This window comes from Canis lupus, chromosome 4 (genome assembly GCF_011100685.1).
Source record: "Canis lupus familiaris isolate Mischka breed German Shepherd chromosome 4, alternate assembly UU_Cfam_GSD_1.0, whole genome shotgun sequence".
In the NCBI taxonomy this organism is placed as follows: domain Eukaryota; kingdom Metazoa; phylum Chordata; class Mammalia; order Carnivora; family Canidae; genus Canis; species Canis lupus.
This window is the reverse complement of record NC_049225.1, coordinates 62,185,958-62,203,083: the sequence shown is the minus strand read 5'-3', so window position 1 is coordinate 62,203,083 and position 17,126 is coordinate 62,185,958. Positions and strand designations below refer to the sequence as shown.

General features: G+C 39.7%; 1 protein-coding gene across 2 annotated transcripts in view; it reads right to left on the bottom strand.

The window, feature by feature from the left end:
- ARL15 (ADP ribosylation factor like GTPase 15) overlaps positions 1–17,126 on the bottom strand; it is a 396,290-nt gene that overhangs the window by 199,411 nt on the left and 179,753 nt on the right. For both annotated transcript variants that reach the window (XM_038535113.1, XM_038535112.1), the window contains one exon: positions 643–851. In XM_038535113.1, coding sequence (XP_038391041.1) covers positions 643–851 — 209 coding nt within the window. The remainder of the gene's footprint in view (positions 1–642; positions 852–17,126) is intronic.

Here is a 17,126-nt window from a genome sequence, read left to right as displayed (position 1 = left end):
CCATGAATCAGAAGCTCTGCTGGGTGAGACACTGATTCTTTTTTTTTTTTTTTTTTCGGTCCAGAACTAGACTCATGCTTTTATAGGTGAGATACAAGCTAAGAAGTGAAATTAAATGAGGAAGATAAAAAATGAGTCCATATTAAAGTGTATTTGGTACCATGGAACTTGCAAGATAAGACATCAATTTTCAGCCTGGCTGATTACAGAATAGGACTCATTGCTTCTAGTCAACAGTGAGTATTTCAGAGGGACGAGAACATGACATTTGAGGGCAAGTGATGCATGGTAATACGCACGATGCATTCCTTGAAAAGCTGGAGAAAAGAATGAACTAAGTAAGCTGGCAGGGTAAAAAATGTTCAGTATGTTCAGGCCTTCAAATGAGAAAATAGATGAGAAAAATATTCAGATAAATCTTTAACTTTGACTAAACAGTTTTTAAAAAATCTGTGCTTTCCAGGTGGAGAAAGATATACAATCAATAATTTCTATATATCGATATAGTCTTTCTACTTTAAGGTTTTATGTGGGAAAACAACACAACCAGCATCTCCCTAATCATAGGCAAGTTTTCAGATTCCAATGTGGCAGCATAAGTACAAAAACAAGACAAAGAGTTGTCACGTTAATGAGACATACCTCTTGGACTGATCGAGCAGCTGGCTTGTCTTGATGATTGGCCAATATTAAAAAGGGTAAAGTGCATAACTGTGGGTGCTGAAGAGCTGAGTGCAGTTCATTTCTAGCAGTTTCTAAATCATCTTCTGAAGAGGCACTGTCTAATACAAATATTACCCCTTGAGATCCTTGGTAGTAGCGACTCCAATATTTCCGGATATTATCAGCCCCTGTCAAAAACAAAACAAATTTTCTTTTTTAAAAATAGCTTTCAGAAACTGAAAACACTTAACAGTATTTTTGGGAACACCCAACAGTAATTCCTACTGGAAACCAAAGTAGTGTTTAAAAACTCAGTGCAGAAAACATGGTTGATGAGAACAAAGGCATGAACAGGTGGATGTGGCCTTGGAGAAGAAGCCCAAAGTTTAGGAGTCATTCAACACACCTTTCTTATTAAAATATGTGATAGGGCAGCCCGGGCGGCTCCGCAGTTTAGTTCTGCCTTCAGCCCAGGGCCTGATCCTGGAGACAGGGGACTGAGTCCTGCATTGGACTCCCTGCATGGAGCCTGCTTCTCCCTCTGCCTATGTCTTTGCCACATGCTTTCTCTCTTTCTCTCTCATTAATAAATAAATAAAATCTTAAAAAAAATGTGTGATAAAAAGCAGGATAAATACTTTTTAGATTGAAACTTAAAAGTGTTTTAGATTTTGCTTGCTAGCCCCTAAATAAATTATACTCTTTATAAAGTGAGTTTGAGCCTAACTCAGAGAACAGTGTCACCTAGCTGTTCACAGTTTTTTTCCAGATAATGAACACTATCTTGATATTTCCTAAAAGAACTACTTGCAGGTCAGGGCAGTCTTGTTTAATTTCATCTAGAAAGTGAAAACTACTAGAATAAAACTTTTATGGATCAAAGTGCTAAAATTTGTGATGAATTAAAATCTTGATACATTTGCATAAACACATTTGGCACTGTGCATACTCATGGTCTTGGTATGACAGGTATTCACAAAATAAGACATTGAGATTCTCATCAACCAGGGCCATGCCTTATTCTTCTTTGTATCCCCAATATCCAGCAAAACATATAACTTGAAGCTCACTATAGGAATGAGAGAAATGAGGAAAGGAGGAAGTGAAATTATACACTAATTAGGCTTTATAGATTTTGAGACTAGAAAGACTTGGAGAGACTGTCCATCCAGTCCAACTGTCTGAGGAAATTGAGGCCAAGAGAGGTGAAGTGAGTAATCCCCATTCAAGTGTCTAGTCAATCACAGAATTGAGATTTGCATCTGAGTAGACAACCTGTCTAGGGAGGGCATGGGCATTCTCTACTACATCATGATGAGAGTGCTTCCTTTACTTTCATTTGCTTCATGAATAGCATGGGCAGTGTGAGTATGGGGGGTGATGGAGATGGGGGGTAGGATTATTCTTTCTACGACAAAAATTAGATAAAGGTATTTCATCAGTTTAGTGCATATGATCAAGTATTAACCAGTAGTAACTACATGTGAGCCATCCATTGAATATTTAGCTCCTATGTTGAAAATACTGTGGTAAATCCTGGGCTTACAAAGATTAGAGACTGGACTTGGCATGCAGTGGAAACAGCCAAATGTGTACATCTCTTCCAAACTCTGCATTCACCATACTGGGAGCTCGAAACTGGACAGGATAGGAATATTTTCACCATCGAAATCAACAAAAGCAATCATCAGGTCTTTTCTTCCCCTGAGGACCAACACACTACTGGATGACACTCAAAAGCCCACATTTTTTCTAGGAGAAATAGGAAAAAAAAGTCATAAAGCACTGTGATAGAGGTACTTAGTAGGCAGTAAGAGAGCAACAGTTGAGGCATCTCAAGCAGACTGTGCAATTCTCCTAAAAATTATCAGTTACCAAACAGCTACCATTTATTAAGCCACTTTCTATATTCCAGGCACATGCTAGGTGTTTTCAAAAGAATAGCTCATATAATTCTTACAATCACCCTACAGGGAAGTGTAATTGATTCACAATTTAAAATTAATTTTCAAATTTTAAAATCCAAGGTATTCATCATAATACTTAACTGAAATAACCAGCTATAAAAGAAGATCAAGGACTTTTAATGTTGAGTAACCTTCAATATGTAAAGACATGGGATGTGAATAGGGGTGATATAGATCAGGTAATATCCAACCAAGAAAGCAGAACAAAACAAAAGAAAAAATAATTAAGCCAGAGATTATTTAACATAAGTAGTTAGTTGTATAAGTGATGGTTGAACTAAGAGAACAACAGAGGAATTGAAATTAACAACACCTTAGGCCAGGCTCCCTAGGCAGAGTCTGAGGCGGCACTTCTAGAACACCTAATGACAGACAGACGTGCTATTAGGACAATCCAGCAGCGAAAAAAGCAAGCTGGAATTGGCAAGGAGCTAGGCAAAGATATGGTTTCGGAAATCTAGCCTCAGCTTGATCCAACGAGGAGCTCTAGAGCATGGCCTGAACCACAGAAGTTGTCCAGTCCAAAGGCAAGGGGGCTGGGCTGCTATACCCCAGTACAGTCATTGGCTATGAGCCACCCCTAGGGAACAGGAGGGGGTAGGGGTGTGATCTCATACCCTCCCAGACATATTTGGTTGAGGCAATTACGGTCAGCCAAGGGCAGGCCTCTGGAGAAGGGTACAGGTGTGAGTCATTAGCAGCCAATACTCGCAGCAGCTGGGAGATGGATGCACTGGCCCAGTAAAGGAGATCTGGGTAGGGTACCAACAGCATCTGCTACAAGCTACATCCAGACATTATCCATATGCTAGAGAACCATCCATAAGCTTGAGGAGCAAAAGTAGCAGCAATGTTACCTGATGGTAAATGTTTAAAACAAAAATACTGTGTGTATACATATCTGTACATAAATCTATTATAAATCTTACTAAAGGATATGTGGCACATGATTTTCATCTAATATATGTGACATGTTTTACTGGACATTCTATAGAGCTCATTAATACTCACAAAATGGTTTTGTGATTTTGCCCAACTTTTGTATCCATAGTCAACCAACAGTTGCAAATGACCAAGTATAGTTCCAAAATAAATGTTGATTGTGCTAAGGTGTTTTACATGTATTGACTCATTTACCCTTGACAATCTTAAGAAGCAGATACTCTTATGGCTCTGATTTTATCAATAATAAAACTAAGACACGAAACAATTACATGATGTGGCCAAGGTTACATACATAAGACTTATATTTAAGTCTAATGTGATTGAAATAAAAGCATCATGGACTAAGAAGGTGATAAAACTAAATAAAGAACTCTATTGCATAAACCAAGGGGGGAAAAGCAACCTGTTAGAATAAAAGGTACTTAAGTACCTATATGTATTAATGCTCAGAGTAGGAACATGTCCAAGAACATTTCCAGCCAACTAATTCAATGAATTATAAAGTATTATTCTATACAAGTCACTGAGCAAGAACCTAGAAAAAATATTTTAAAATCCATTATTCCTCTTAGATCAAATCCTCAAATTCTTTTAAGTAATAATAACTACAACAAAATCTGTACATATATTAGAGGGAATAAATACAGCCATAACAATAAGAAGGTGTGCAGAGAATCAAGTATAAAGAGAAGAATACTGATTGCATGTTTCAATGGAATTTTTCCATTCGAAATACATGGGACATATGCAAAATCCAACTCATGAGATTCATCTCTTTTAACAAGAAACTATTCCCATCTGCCACATTTAGGAACACATTAGACACCTGAAAATAGACAAATGATGGTGAGTCCAATAAGAAAAAGAAATGCCATAATTTCTTAAAATGTCCCTTCTACAACATAATATGTGAATAATACATTATTTTTTTTAAATAATACATTATTAATGGTGCAAAGACCCTTTACTTTAGTCGCCTACCACTTGGTTTTCTGTCCAGTTTTAGCATATGCAGTTTACATTATTTTTTTTGAATAATACATTATTAATGGTGCAAAGACCCTTTACTTTAGTCGCCTACCACTTGGTTTTCTGTCCAGTTTTAGCATATGCAGTTTAGCATTTCTGCCTAGTTTTAGCAGTTCATCACAAAAAGTGGGCTTGGAGTTGAAGTCCAGCCTTTTGCCCAATGGCTTTGGTTAGCAGAAGCCTTGACCCAGATTCGGGCCCAGGAAACCAGGAGTTGGGTAAAGGGTTGTATAAAGTTGGTCAGTCTGGGTGAGTGGATCTTAGTTTAGCCATCAGATTGAAATGAGAAATGGATAAGCCATTAACCCAACTGCCAGGTGCTTTGAGAAGTGAGCCTAACTGGGAAAATTCGAACACCCATTTGATGTCCACATCCTAACATTCCCCACCCATAAACTGAGTCCAAAGAGAGTAATGTAATATGGGACATCACATCTAACAGTGGTCTGGGGTCACTCATTTTAATGACTGAATAGTGCATACTTTGTCTCAAATTGTTATATAAAAAGGTTAAACACTCAACTCAAACCTGGCCTATATTTTGTACACTGATTAAAAAACAAAGCGGCATCTTAACAATAGAGAGGCTGGGTGGAAAGTGATACCCAGTGTCTAATCGCCCAAGGTCTGATACTGCCTTACAATGGTTGTAAGGAGCTCTTGGTAAACTAAGAGTTCATTCTGAGAGCTAGTTAACCCAGAGTGCCTGGTTCAAGCTATTACAAGGGCAAACATAACACATCTTCATTATGCAAGGTTCTTTTTTATGGCACATTACAGCAACTATGGACAGCTTTTCTATGGTACACTATGAAACATTCTCTTATTATTAATTCATCTAACAGACGTTTACTGAGCACCTGGCACCATCCCAGGTGCTGGGGACATAGTAGCAAACAAAACAGACAAAAACTTCAGTCTTGATAGTCCTTACATTCTTTACCAGCAGAGTCAATCTACCATTACAGAGGCTAAAAATGCCAAGTATTTGTTTTCCAACCTCTCTCTCATGGTATGGACAGCCGATTTGTTTCTGGCAAACTGCGTCTCAACACAGTTCTGCTGGGAGCTTCTGGGGGAAAAAATGTGTCCCTCAATGAAAAGAGATGCCAAAAGAGAACCGCCTCTCCTAGTTTTGTTTTGTTTTGTTTTTAATCTTATTAGGTAAGAAGATGACACTTTGGACTGTGTTAAACTTCTAGCCATCTTGAAGGAGACATACCAACATATGGAGGATGTCAGAATGGGAAGACAGAGCCTGGGTCCTCGAGAACACCACCCAACAGCAGTACCAACCAACTACATTATAAGGACCCTTTATTCTGGAGTGCAGTAAATGCCTATTATTCAAGCCAATTTTAGAAATATTTTGTTATTTGCAGCCAAAAAATGCTTAGTTCCCTTAAGAGGCCATAAATAATTTCTTACAAGAGTTGTTCTTTGAAAGATAAATCCAATGAGCTAAAAAACAAAAACAAAAACAAAACACAGGGAAATACAAGAGTCAACAATAAAAACAGTTGTTCAAAGCTGTCCCTATGCGGGGGGTGGAGGTGGAGTGTTGTCCCTATGGAAAATCTGATCTCCAGACCAGTGATACCTAACTAAACTTTTTGTGATAAATTGTTGTATCTGTGCTTTCCAATATGGTAGCCACTAGCCACTGTGTCTATAGAGTATTTGAAATGTGGCCAGTGCAAGTGAAGAACTGAATTTTATCTAAATTTACTTAAATTTGAAGCTCAGATGCCACATGTGGCTGATGGCTGCTGTACTGGATTGTGTGTTCTAGATAGTCCTCTAACTTATTGCTGACTGCTAGAAACCCCTAGAACAGAATAGTTACAGATCTAATCCTATCTCTGACAGGAAAAGTACGCAGCCATGCTGGTATAGGAGCAGTTCTGGTCAGTCTGATCCAAAGAGATGGTTTGCCAAAGGGCTATGTGTAGCTAGCCAGGCTAACTAGGATGACAATATCCATTTTGGTCAGCCACCCTGTCATGGTATATAGAGTGAGGATGAAGACTCAAGATTGTCTACTCTTTCCATCTTCTTACCATAGTCTTAAGAAAATGAAGGAGAATAAGAATATTTTCCCTCTGGAAAACTTAGTGAGATTGGAGAACCCATAAATGAAGCCAATTTTGGAGAATTTTAATTGTAAATTAATTCTTCAAATCTTAGTGAAGGAGGATATATCCTTGGAATAAAAGCCACCTCGGGAGTATTACTTTAAGAAGAATGGTATCCAGCATGGGGAGAAGACGCTGAACGAGCAAGATGGGAGAGAAGATAGATAAGTAATAATTTTAAATTCTTTTTTTAACCCCTCCCATCTGTGGAGTCTTGGTCTTTCTGATGGGTGGTTCCTTTAATTCTTTTCATCTTCTCTCCATCAGACTCACTCAACCTGTTTTTAAAAACTGAAATACTAAGAAGATTAAGGCCTAAACTCAAACTTTTGTTATGGACCTCCCCACACCCCCACTTCCCAAAAGCCAAAATATCTTAAATTAAGCCCTCCTTAAATGGTCAATACAAAGTATAAAAATGTGAAGATTCAAAATCAAGTTCTCCTAAGAGAGGCTGTATTGTCCTATTTTGCTTTCAAAGTCAAAAACCACTCTAGATAATAAAAGAATTTTAGAAAAATGAGATCTTTATGAAAAACAAAAAAAGATCTTTATGATTTTTAGCATCACTAAACAGGATCAACTGTTAAGCTGGAGGAGACCAAAGTCCTCAGGCACACAGTGAGATGCACTGAGAACACCCACATAGAATATAAAAGACGATTAATACCTAGTCATCATCCACCCCCACCTCACCGTCATATTACATCACACCTAACCTTGTAAAGGTGTTTATATACATCACCTCACTTAACTTTTTAGGAGTTATTATCCTTATTTAATGGATGAAGAAACTGGGAAAGTTTAAGAAATTAGAAAGTTTAAGCACTTTTCTCCATTCCCAGCTAATAAATAGCAAATGTGCTATCCAAATTTTGAACTGATGCCAAAGACCATGTATGCTTTTCTACTACATGGGTGCTGTTTCCCAGAGTGGAAGAGAAGGAACATGAGATAAGAAATCTCAGCTAGCGACAAGTAATGACCAGTATGAGGAGAGAATATAAATGGCTTTGTAAGTCAGGCAGTGTCGGGGCTGAAGACAGAAGTAAGTGGAGGAGTATTATAGAGCCGTGAGGGACATTAACTGGGTTGACCAGGCATTACCTGTTAGTACTTAGGGCAGATGGCATTACCTGCTCATAGCAGAGCTTCTTCCAGTGCTAAAGGGCCAAGCCTCTAGATTTCTTTTTTTTTTTTTTAAGTTTTAAAAATTTCTTTATTCATGAGAGACAGAGAGAGAGAGAGAGAGAGAGAGAGAAACAGAGACATAGGCAGAAGAAGAAGCAGCCTCCCTGTGGGGAGTTGGATGCAGGACTTGATCCCAGGATCTGGGATCACAACTACTGAGCCACCCAGGTATGCCAAGCCTCTACATTTCATAAACCTAAAAAATGAATACTCTCCACACTCCTGGACATATAGCTAATGCATAGCTTGAATAAGATTTGCTTAGTAAGGTATATCCTGTATTTATTAGAAATCTATGAAAAAAATGTGGGCAAGAAAGAATAAGTTTTTCCTTCTCCCAAAGGGTGTAAGAGAGTCAGTAAAGGAACTATGTTAACAAATGGTTTCTGCCTTATTTTGGATTCCTCCAGTGTAAAGAGTTTATTCAAGTGGCAAAGGCAGAAAATGCTAGTGGCAGAGTGAGGAAGTGGGAGAGGGAAAGAGACAACCCACGAAATGAGCTATCCAAACAGCAACCACTGTGGGTAGCCTGAACTAGTCATGCTAAAACTGAGAGCCAGGCACCAGTGGTGAAGCATTTGGGGCCTCATCCACCTACCTCCCACTAGTGGTTGCTTGAGGAGGATGGCACATTATTTTCCTAGCATTTTTAGCTTTGCCAAGGCATTGAGGTCTCAATAATTCTTGAGAGGGAAAGGCCTAAGACCCCATAGGGATTTTAGAATTGTACGTACTTGTTATCTTTAATATGCAAAAGTGACCCCTGGGATCCAAAACTCAGGCATATTTGGAGTGGTTTTCCAGCAGAAATAAACGTGTTACACTGAACTATCTTTATACTTACTCTAACTCATATCCAAAGATAGGTCAGCCAAAGTTGGGAGCGTAATTGCAAAATTAAGAGGTCTATATAGGAGTGGTACTAATCTCCTTGGTCTTGTTATGTTGGAATTCTCACTCAATGTCACACGCTTTAGGGTCTAAACATGTGCAGCCTTGGAATCTGAACTTCAAATAGCACATCCCTGGAAAATTCTGAAAATTCTGGTCCCCACCTTTTACAAAACAAAATGCCCCAAATTATACAAAACCTGATAGATCGATTGCCTTCTTCCCACCTTATTCCCCCCGCCCCCACTTCTTCCCTCCCACACACAAGTATTCCGAGGGTCCAGGTTACTCAAAGCACAGTTGCACATCATTACCTTCATTGTAAAGTTCTAACTCCCGTACCTGAGGACTCTGCCTTCCATCTGATATCTTGGCCTCCTCTACATTCTCATTCTGGTCCACACCCTCAACCACTTCCCATCAGGATCACCAGAATGGCCTTCTAACTTGTCTCCTTGCCTCTGTCCTGGAAGTACTCTGATTTTATTAATACTGATCCAGGAGACTAGCTCATGCTATATCACCACTCTGCTTAAACACATCAAATGCCTATAAAATTTGGATTCCCAAATTACACAACTTAGCATTAACAGTTTTCTGTGCCCTGGCTCCAACTGGCCATTCCTACCATATCTCTCTATTCCTTTCCACAAATGCAACTTGCTCTCTCCTGGACCAGATGAGACTTTCAGCCTCATGCCGTTGGTTGTATCATCTCCTGCCTGGAGTTCCTGCCATGTCAGGCTCCTATACAGGAAAATCACCACCTGCCCTTCACGGGCCAGATCACCGACTTCACCAAGCCTTCCAACAGTCTTCCAGCTGGAAAGAACTTCTCAGAAACTCTTAATCTATTTATTTTGGTGCTCTTCATGAACACTTTTTACTCTGTAGCATAGTTATCTGAATATACATTTCATCTTCCCGGTTAGACTGAAAGAGCCATCTGGGAGTTCTGTGTATTTGTGTACCTCATTCATTTTTACACTCTGAATGCATCTAACACAGTCTTACACAATCACTATTTTTTGAACGAATTAGTTGACCTTTTATTTTTATTTATTTTTTTAAAGATTTTTTTATTTATTAGAGACACAGAAAGAGAGGGAGAGAGAGAGAGAAACAGGCAGAGGGAGAAGCAGGCTCCATGCAGGGAACCCGATGTGGGACTCGATCCTGGGTCTCCAGGATCACACCCTGGGTGGAAGGCGGCGCTAAACCGCTAAGCCACCGGGACTGCCCTAGGTGATCTTTTATAAAATGTATACTCAGATTTCTTACATGCAGAAGGTAGGATTTACCTTACAAAACATTTCATGATACAGAAATAAGCTATCTTTTTGGTGGCTGGTGGTAGTTTGTGGCTTATAGTTATTAGCACATAGTTTTTATGTTTCTGGCACATACTCTGCTCTGCAAGGAATTGCTCACCCGACATTTTCTATTTAAAAAAATTTTAATTTCACATGCACAATAAAATTACACTCTATTCACAGCTTCTTGCCTTTCTCAGAGTTAGGCTTTAGTATTTGAAAATGTGCAGCTATAATGTTGCATGTGTGAAGCACTGTACTAAAACACAAATGAGAGTATTACCCTGTGCTCTCCGTGATCTGTCAGACTGTCCTGATGCTCAACGGAACAAGCAGCTATGAGAAAATGAAAGTGTAGAAAGAAAAAGCTGTGGGAAGGGTTGTGGGAAAATGTTCCCTTCTGTACTCCCGTAAAGGCCAAGGGCCTACTGCCTAGAAGACCCACAAAACCAAGGTGATCACTATTTGCATAGCTCCAAATGTTTACTAAGCAGCAAATTCCTGAGCTGTTGGCCTAACACAAAAAGCAAAAAGCACATTTTGTAGTATTGTGGAAAATCTGGGGGCCAGACTGGGAGAGCTAGTCTGGGAACAATTTTGTTGCAATTCCCATTGACTAAAGCAACAAATTGGGAAGAGCCAAATGAGAATTTTCTGGCTGAAATAGAAGGCACTTTTTCTATATTCGGGGTGAAATACAATCTTTTAATACTGTGGAAAGGCAATGGCATTCTATTGTAGCTTACCATTCTTCCCCACCCTAGTAAGTTTTATTGTAAAGTTTAACTTACACCAACCATGTGACAAAATTAGCAAACAACATGAGGTTCTAGATGAACATAAATTCACAGCCCACAAAAAAAGTTTAAAACCATCTAATGTCTCATCCTACATAGCAATAAAGAATAATTAGAACAACAGATTATAAGCTTTGACCTTCAAAGGTAGAATATTAGGCTCTTACTCTAACTGTAATGTCTTTTCTGTGATTAATTTGACCTCAAAACATTACTAATAACCTACTCACGTAATAAAACCTTAAGGGGTTTCTGCTTGGGCCACAACATTTATTTGATCCCACTCCTATTTACCCTTTTTTTTTTTTTTTAAAGATTTTATTTATTTATTCATGAGCGACACAGAGAGAGAGAGGCAGAGACACAGGCAGAGGGAGAAGCAGGTTCCATGCAGGGAGCCCGATGCGGTACTCGATCCCGGGTCTCCAGGATGAGGCCCTGGGCTAAAGGCGGCGCTAAACCGCTGAGCCACCCGGGCTGCCCATCCTTTTGTGTTTTAATACTATCATTCTTTCCTTTTTCAAAGAGTTGAGAGAGTGTGTGTGTACGTGTGCATGAGGTGGGTGGAGGGGCAGAGGGAGAAGCAGGCTCCCTGGCAAGCAGAGAGCCCCATGTGACCATGACCCTAGCTGAAGGCAGAGCCTTCACTGACCGAGCCGCCCAGGTGCCACAATACTCTGTCATTCTTGATGGAAATGCTTATCACAACACTTACAGGGAGATTTAAGTTTTCTCTTGTGGACTCTTATTTGTTGCCACCCTATGGATTATACAAGTTTGGTGAGCTTCCATGTTTAGGCTCAGGCATAAAAGAGCAAGTGGCAAAACACCAACAGTCTAAGCTTTAGGGAAATGACACCATTGTTTAATAATGTTTGTCAACTAATATACATTATAATCTGAATTCTATAATTAGACAAGTCAATATACTTTACAAATCATAAATAAATAGGGGCTGTTGTCAGTGTAAGGATCAATTAGGCTCTAAAACTTTTGAATGGCCCCAATTTTTCCAGAATTTAGTACACACAATTTTCCTTGAAGGTAAGGCAAGCACTGGCTTGGTAAAACCTTGGGTTTAGTAGTAAGAGGCAAGTTAGCTCAGATAGAGGGTAGGATAGTGGAATGATTTAACATGGATCCTGAAATCAGACTCACTGGGTTCAAACTCTAGTTCCACCACATGTCATCTTAGTGACCTTAGGTAATTGGCTTAGTTGTTCCAAGCCTTGGGGTGTCCCTTTCATAAAAGGGAAGAGTAATAATACTTAGGTACCAATAGAATCATTGAGATGGACCCTTTCTTCTTTATCCTATATCTCCCAAAGCCTCTAATAATTTAAATTCCCCAATTTCTTCCTCTCCCATTGTTGTCGGGGGTGGGGAAGAAATCTAAACATCAAAAAGACTTCTCACCTTCAGATAAGTATGCACATTCCTTTACTACAAGCAGTCTTAAGCTATATTTTAAAAGCAGCAGTGTGATTTATCAATTTAACACTAAGATGACACTCTCATTTTATAGGATGAGAAAACTCCAACTGGTCACTACTACAAACTGATCTCACATGTGTCTGTGTACCTTTAGGAGTGGATGTTACCTACAAGGTGATGTATGGTGGATTTACACATGGCTATTATTATACTTTACATGTCCCTCCCTTTTGTTATAAAGTCAAAAACTGGTGCATTTATTCAGTAACTCATATGACTGTTATAGCTAGAGTTCAAGACGTGTGGGTTAAGGAAGGGTTGTCATTTTGGGGGAAGTGTATTTTTTTTTAAGGGACTACATTTATTTATTTATTTATTTATTTATTTATTTATTTATTGACTACATTTATTTATTTATTTATTATTTATTTATTTATTTATGATAGTCACACACACACACACACACACAGAGAGGCAGAGACATAGGCAGAGGGAGAAGCAGGCTCCATGCACCGGGAGCCCGATGTGGGACTCGATCCCGGGTCTCCAGGATCGCGCCCTGGGCCAAAGGCAGGCGCTAAACTGCTGCGCCACCCAGGGATCCCTTTAAGGGACCACTTTTAAATAAAATGTAAGTGGATTACGAATAGGGAAAAGCAGGCAAAACTAGGTCCAAAATGAGCTCTTTTTCTCAGGAATTTTTGTATGTGTTTATAACCTACTTTCTCACACTCACAGCTTTTTCATAGCTTTTATATAAACATGCCACTTTCATCAGGTCTCTATCAATTAACTTTGTTAAGTAGACTCAAGATCTTCCTTGCTCAAAGGGTTCACTACTACGTCTCCAGGTGTCTATGCAGACTCTGGCACAGAGCATATCTCCATATCTGTTGATGAAGTTATAAGTGAATGAAAGGATGAACACATGCATTATTTGCCCATGAATGAGTATAAGCAGTCTCATTTTTATATAGTCTAAAATATTTTTCATGGCTCCCTTCCTTTTCTTTAAAAAATATTTATTTTTATTATTTTAGAGAGAGAGATTGAGCACAAGTGGGGAGAGGGGGAAAGAGAGTATTCCAAGCAGACTCCCTGCTGAGCATGGGGCAGGATGGGGAGCTTGATCTCGGGACCCTGAGATCATGACTTTGCTGAAATTATGAGTCAGCCGCTTAACTGATTGAGCCCTCCTCCCTCACTTCCTTCCCTAATTCTAGTCTGAAATGCTCCTTTTTGAGCTTCTTTCTAAAGCAGAGCAGTTCCTTTTTTTGTCGTCAGAAGCAGGTTTTCCCTCTGTCTTTCAAAACTGCCATTATAAAAGGAATACTAGTGATAAGATAACTCCACTTCAGACAATTACAAATGAATAAACTCTGTAACCATGGCTGGATGAATGACTAGTTAAAATGTCCTTAAGGTAATCAGACTTCCTATTTTTACACACTATATTTAAATGAGATTAGCCCACCACATCACATATACCATTAAACAGATTTCTTCATGTGTAGCTACATCACCAAATCAATAATTGCCACCTTCTGTCTTTGAAGCTCTGTGATGTCTCTGATTATCTCAAGAGGCAAGTGGGGGATCCCTGGGTGGCGCAGCGGTTTGGCGCCTGCCTTTGGCCCGGGGCGCGATCCTGGAGACCCGGGATCGAATCCCACATCGGGCTCCCGGTGCATGGAGCCTGCTTCTCCCTCTGCCTGTGTCTCTGCCTCTCTCTCTCTGTGACTATCATAAATAAATAAAAATTAAAAAAAAAAATTAAATCAAGAGGCAAGTGGAACTTTCTTTTTTTTTTTTAAGTGGAACTTTCAAAATGAAATTAATTTTAATTAACTTCAAGATATAAGTATGTATGTATCATCCAGCACTTGGGGACAGAAGGTTACACAAAATAGAGTGTCACAGGATAAAAAGATTAGGAATCAGTGCACTAGCCAAAGAGAAGACAAAGGAGTTTGAAACACTGACTGAGGTCAAGCACCTCATTTCCAAATACAGTTTCCCATGAAGAACACCCTCAAAAGAAAAGAGTACAATTTAAACGGTGCTAAGTCTAATGTCTAAGTTTTATTTAGACTGGGTTAAAGAATATATTTGCTTGGAGGATCCCTGGGTGGCTCAGCGGTTTAGCGCCTGCCTTTGGCCCAGGGCGCGATCCTGGAGTCCCGGGATCGAGTCCCGCGTCCGGCTCTCGGTATGGAGCCTGCTTCTCCCTCTGCCTGTGTCTCTGCCTCTCTCTCTCTATCGTAAATAAATAAATAAAATCTTTTTTTTTTAAAGAATATATTTTCTTGAAGATAAAGAAGAGATTATATGAAAAGAAACATTTATTAGGTATCCAGGAGGGTTCCACAATGCTGAGTTTTCTTGAAGATCTCATATTAGGGCTTATTTTCAGAGCTGACTAATGAGGACCTGTCACTCCATTCATGTCCTTCATATTTTAGGTAAGTGAAACAATTAAGAGTAGATGTGTATAAAAGTATGCCAATCTGACATAAGATCAGTGTCCTTAAAAAAAAAAAAAAGACTTTCAACACATTTATCATATACTTGTTGCTATTTTGAAGAGTTTCTCTTATATACAAATGGCTAAACTATCACACAGCAATTAGGAGAGAAAACACTATCCACTCCACTCCCATTCTTTGGTTTGAATCCTTCAAGATCTATCCCTTTTTTAATTAGAAAAATGATGGCCTTGCTCTAAACCTCAAAAATCAGATCATTTCATTCAGTACACACTCTATGTGCATACACATAAGAGCACAGTCTTAGTATACAAATCAATCTAAGGTTATGTATCGTTATTTATTATTTATTTATTCATGACAGAGAGAGAGAGAGAGAGAGAGAGAGAGAGGCAGAGGGAGAAGCAGGCTCCACGCAGGGAGCCCGACGTGGGACTTGATCCTGGGTCTCCAGGATCATACCCCAGGCTGAAGGTGGCACTAAACCGCTGGGCCATCAGGGCTGCCCTAAGGTTATGTATCTTTGTAAATAACCCATGTCTAAGAAATAATTTCTGCACAAAGTAGGAAATATTAAAAGAATGACCCACATTTTATATTTTCACAAAGCCAGGAACCACAGTTCTCTTTGTTGATACCTGCCATAATGGAGTCACAGGTACTCAAATGACCTTTGAGTTACATGAGGAAGGTTCAGTCAAGAAAAGCATATGATCATCCTAATGGAAATAATCAAAAGCCTCACAGAGACATTAACAGTAAAGGCTCCTCATGATGGGAGGCAGCCTCCAAGACGGCCCTCAGTGATCCCCACTCTTGGTGTTGAGGTCTTTGTGCAATCTCCTCCCTGTGTGTGGGCTGGTCTAGTATCTTACTTCTAACTGACAGAATGTGGCAAAGAGGGGGGCACTTGGGTGGTTCAGTCTTAAGCATCTGCCTTCTGGTCCGGTCATGATCCCAGGGTCCTGGGATGGAGCCCTGTGTGTTGCTCCCTGCTCAGCAGGGAGTTTGCTCCTCTCTCTCCCTCTGCCCCTGCCCCCTGCTCATACTCTCTAATAAATAAAATGTTAAAAAAAATTATGTGGCAAAGGTGATAGGATGTCACTTCCATGATTAGGTTACAAAAGACTGTAACTTCCATTTTAACAGATTAGTTCTGTGGCCTTTTCAGTCAGGATGCTTTTATGAAACAACTGCCATACGGCAAAGCACATGTGCCCAGGATCTAAGGACATCTTCTGGCCACTGTGGCCAGGAATGGAGCCTCTCAGTCTAAACATCCCTGAGGAACTGCAATCCACCAAAAAAAAAAATGAGACATTACAAAGGGATCCTTTTATGGCTAAATATTTCACTGTATAGATATACCACATTCTGTCCGTCTATCTGCTGATGGATATGTTGGTTTTGTTTCTACCTTTTGGCTACTGTGAATAGAGCTGCTGTAAATATTGGTGTACAAGTTTTTGTTTGAACACCTATTTTCAATTCTTTTGAGTATATAACTAGAAGTAAAATTGCTGGGTCACACGGTAATTCTATGTTTAACTTAAAAAAAACAAACAACCTACTTTCCTTGATAAGTCTCTAAGTTTCCAGTAAATTGTTAACACAGGAATAGGTAACAAAGTTAAAGAGCCTGCAGCTAGGTAGCAACTTCCAGAATGTGAGTTAATGAACTAAATCAGGGTGTGGGGGTGTGTGGGGGGGTTACTGACAAGTCATTATTGCTCTAAGTAAATAGCACCTACTGACTTTTCAAAATGTTTCTTTCAAAGGCAACATTAAAAAAAAAAAAAGATTTTACTTATTTATTTGAGAGAGTGAGAGAGCACAAGCAGGGGGAGGGGCAAAAGAAGAGATAGAAACAGGCTCCCCACTGACAGGGAACCCAGCTACAGGGGCTCAACCCCAGGACCCTAAAAATCATGACCTGAGCCAAAGGCAGATGTTTAACTGACTGAGCCACCCAAGGTGCCTGATAAAGGCAACATTTAAAAAACAAATTGTTGTGAGGGCTTACTGAGTACCACGTACTACACTCTCTATTGTACAAGTAAGAAAATAAAGAGACATGGTCTCTGCTTCTAGAGTGCACAGATTTCCAATTAAGAATTCTCTGATTTTGGGACGCCTGGGTGGCTCAGTGGTTGAGCATCTGCCTTCGGCTCAGGGCGTGATCCTGGAGCCCCAGGATCGAGTCCCACATCAGACTTCCTGCATGGAGCCTGCTTCTCCCTCTGCCTGTGTCTCTGCCCCTCTCTCTCTCTCTCTG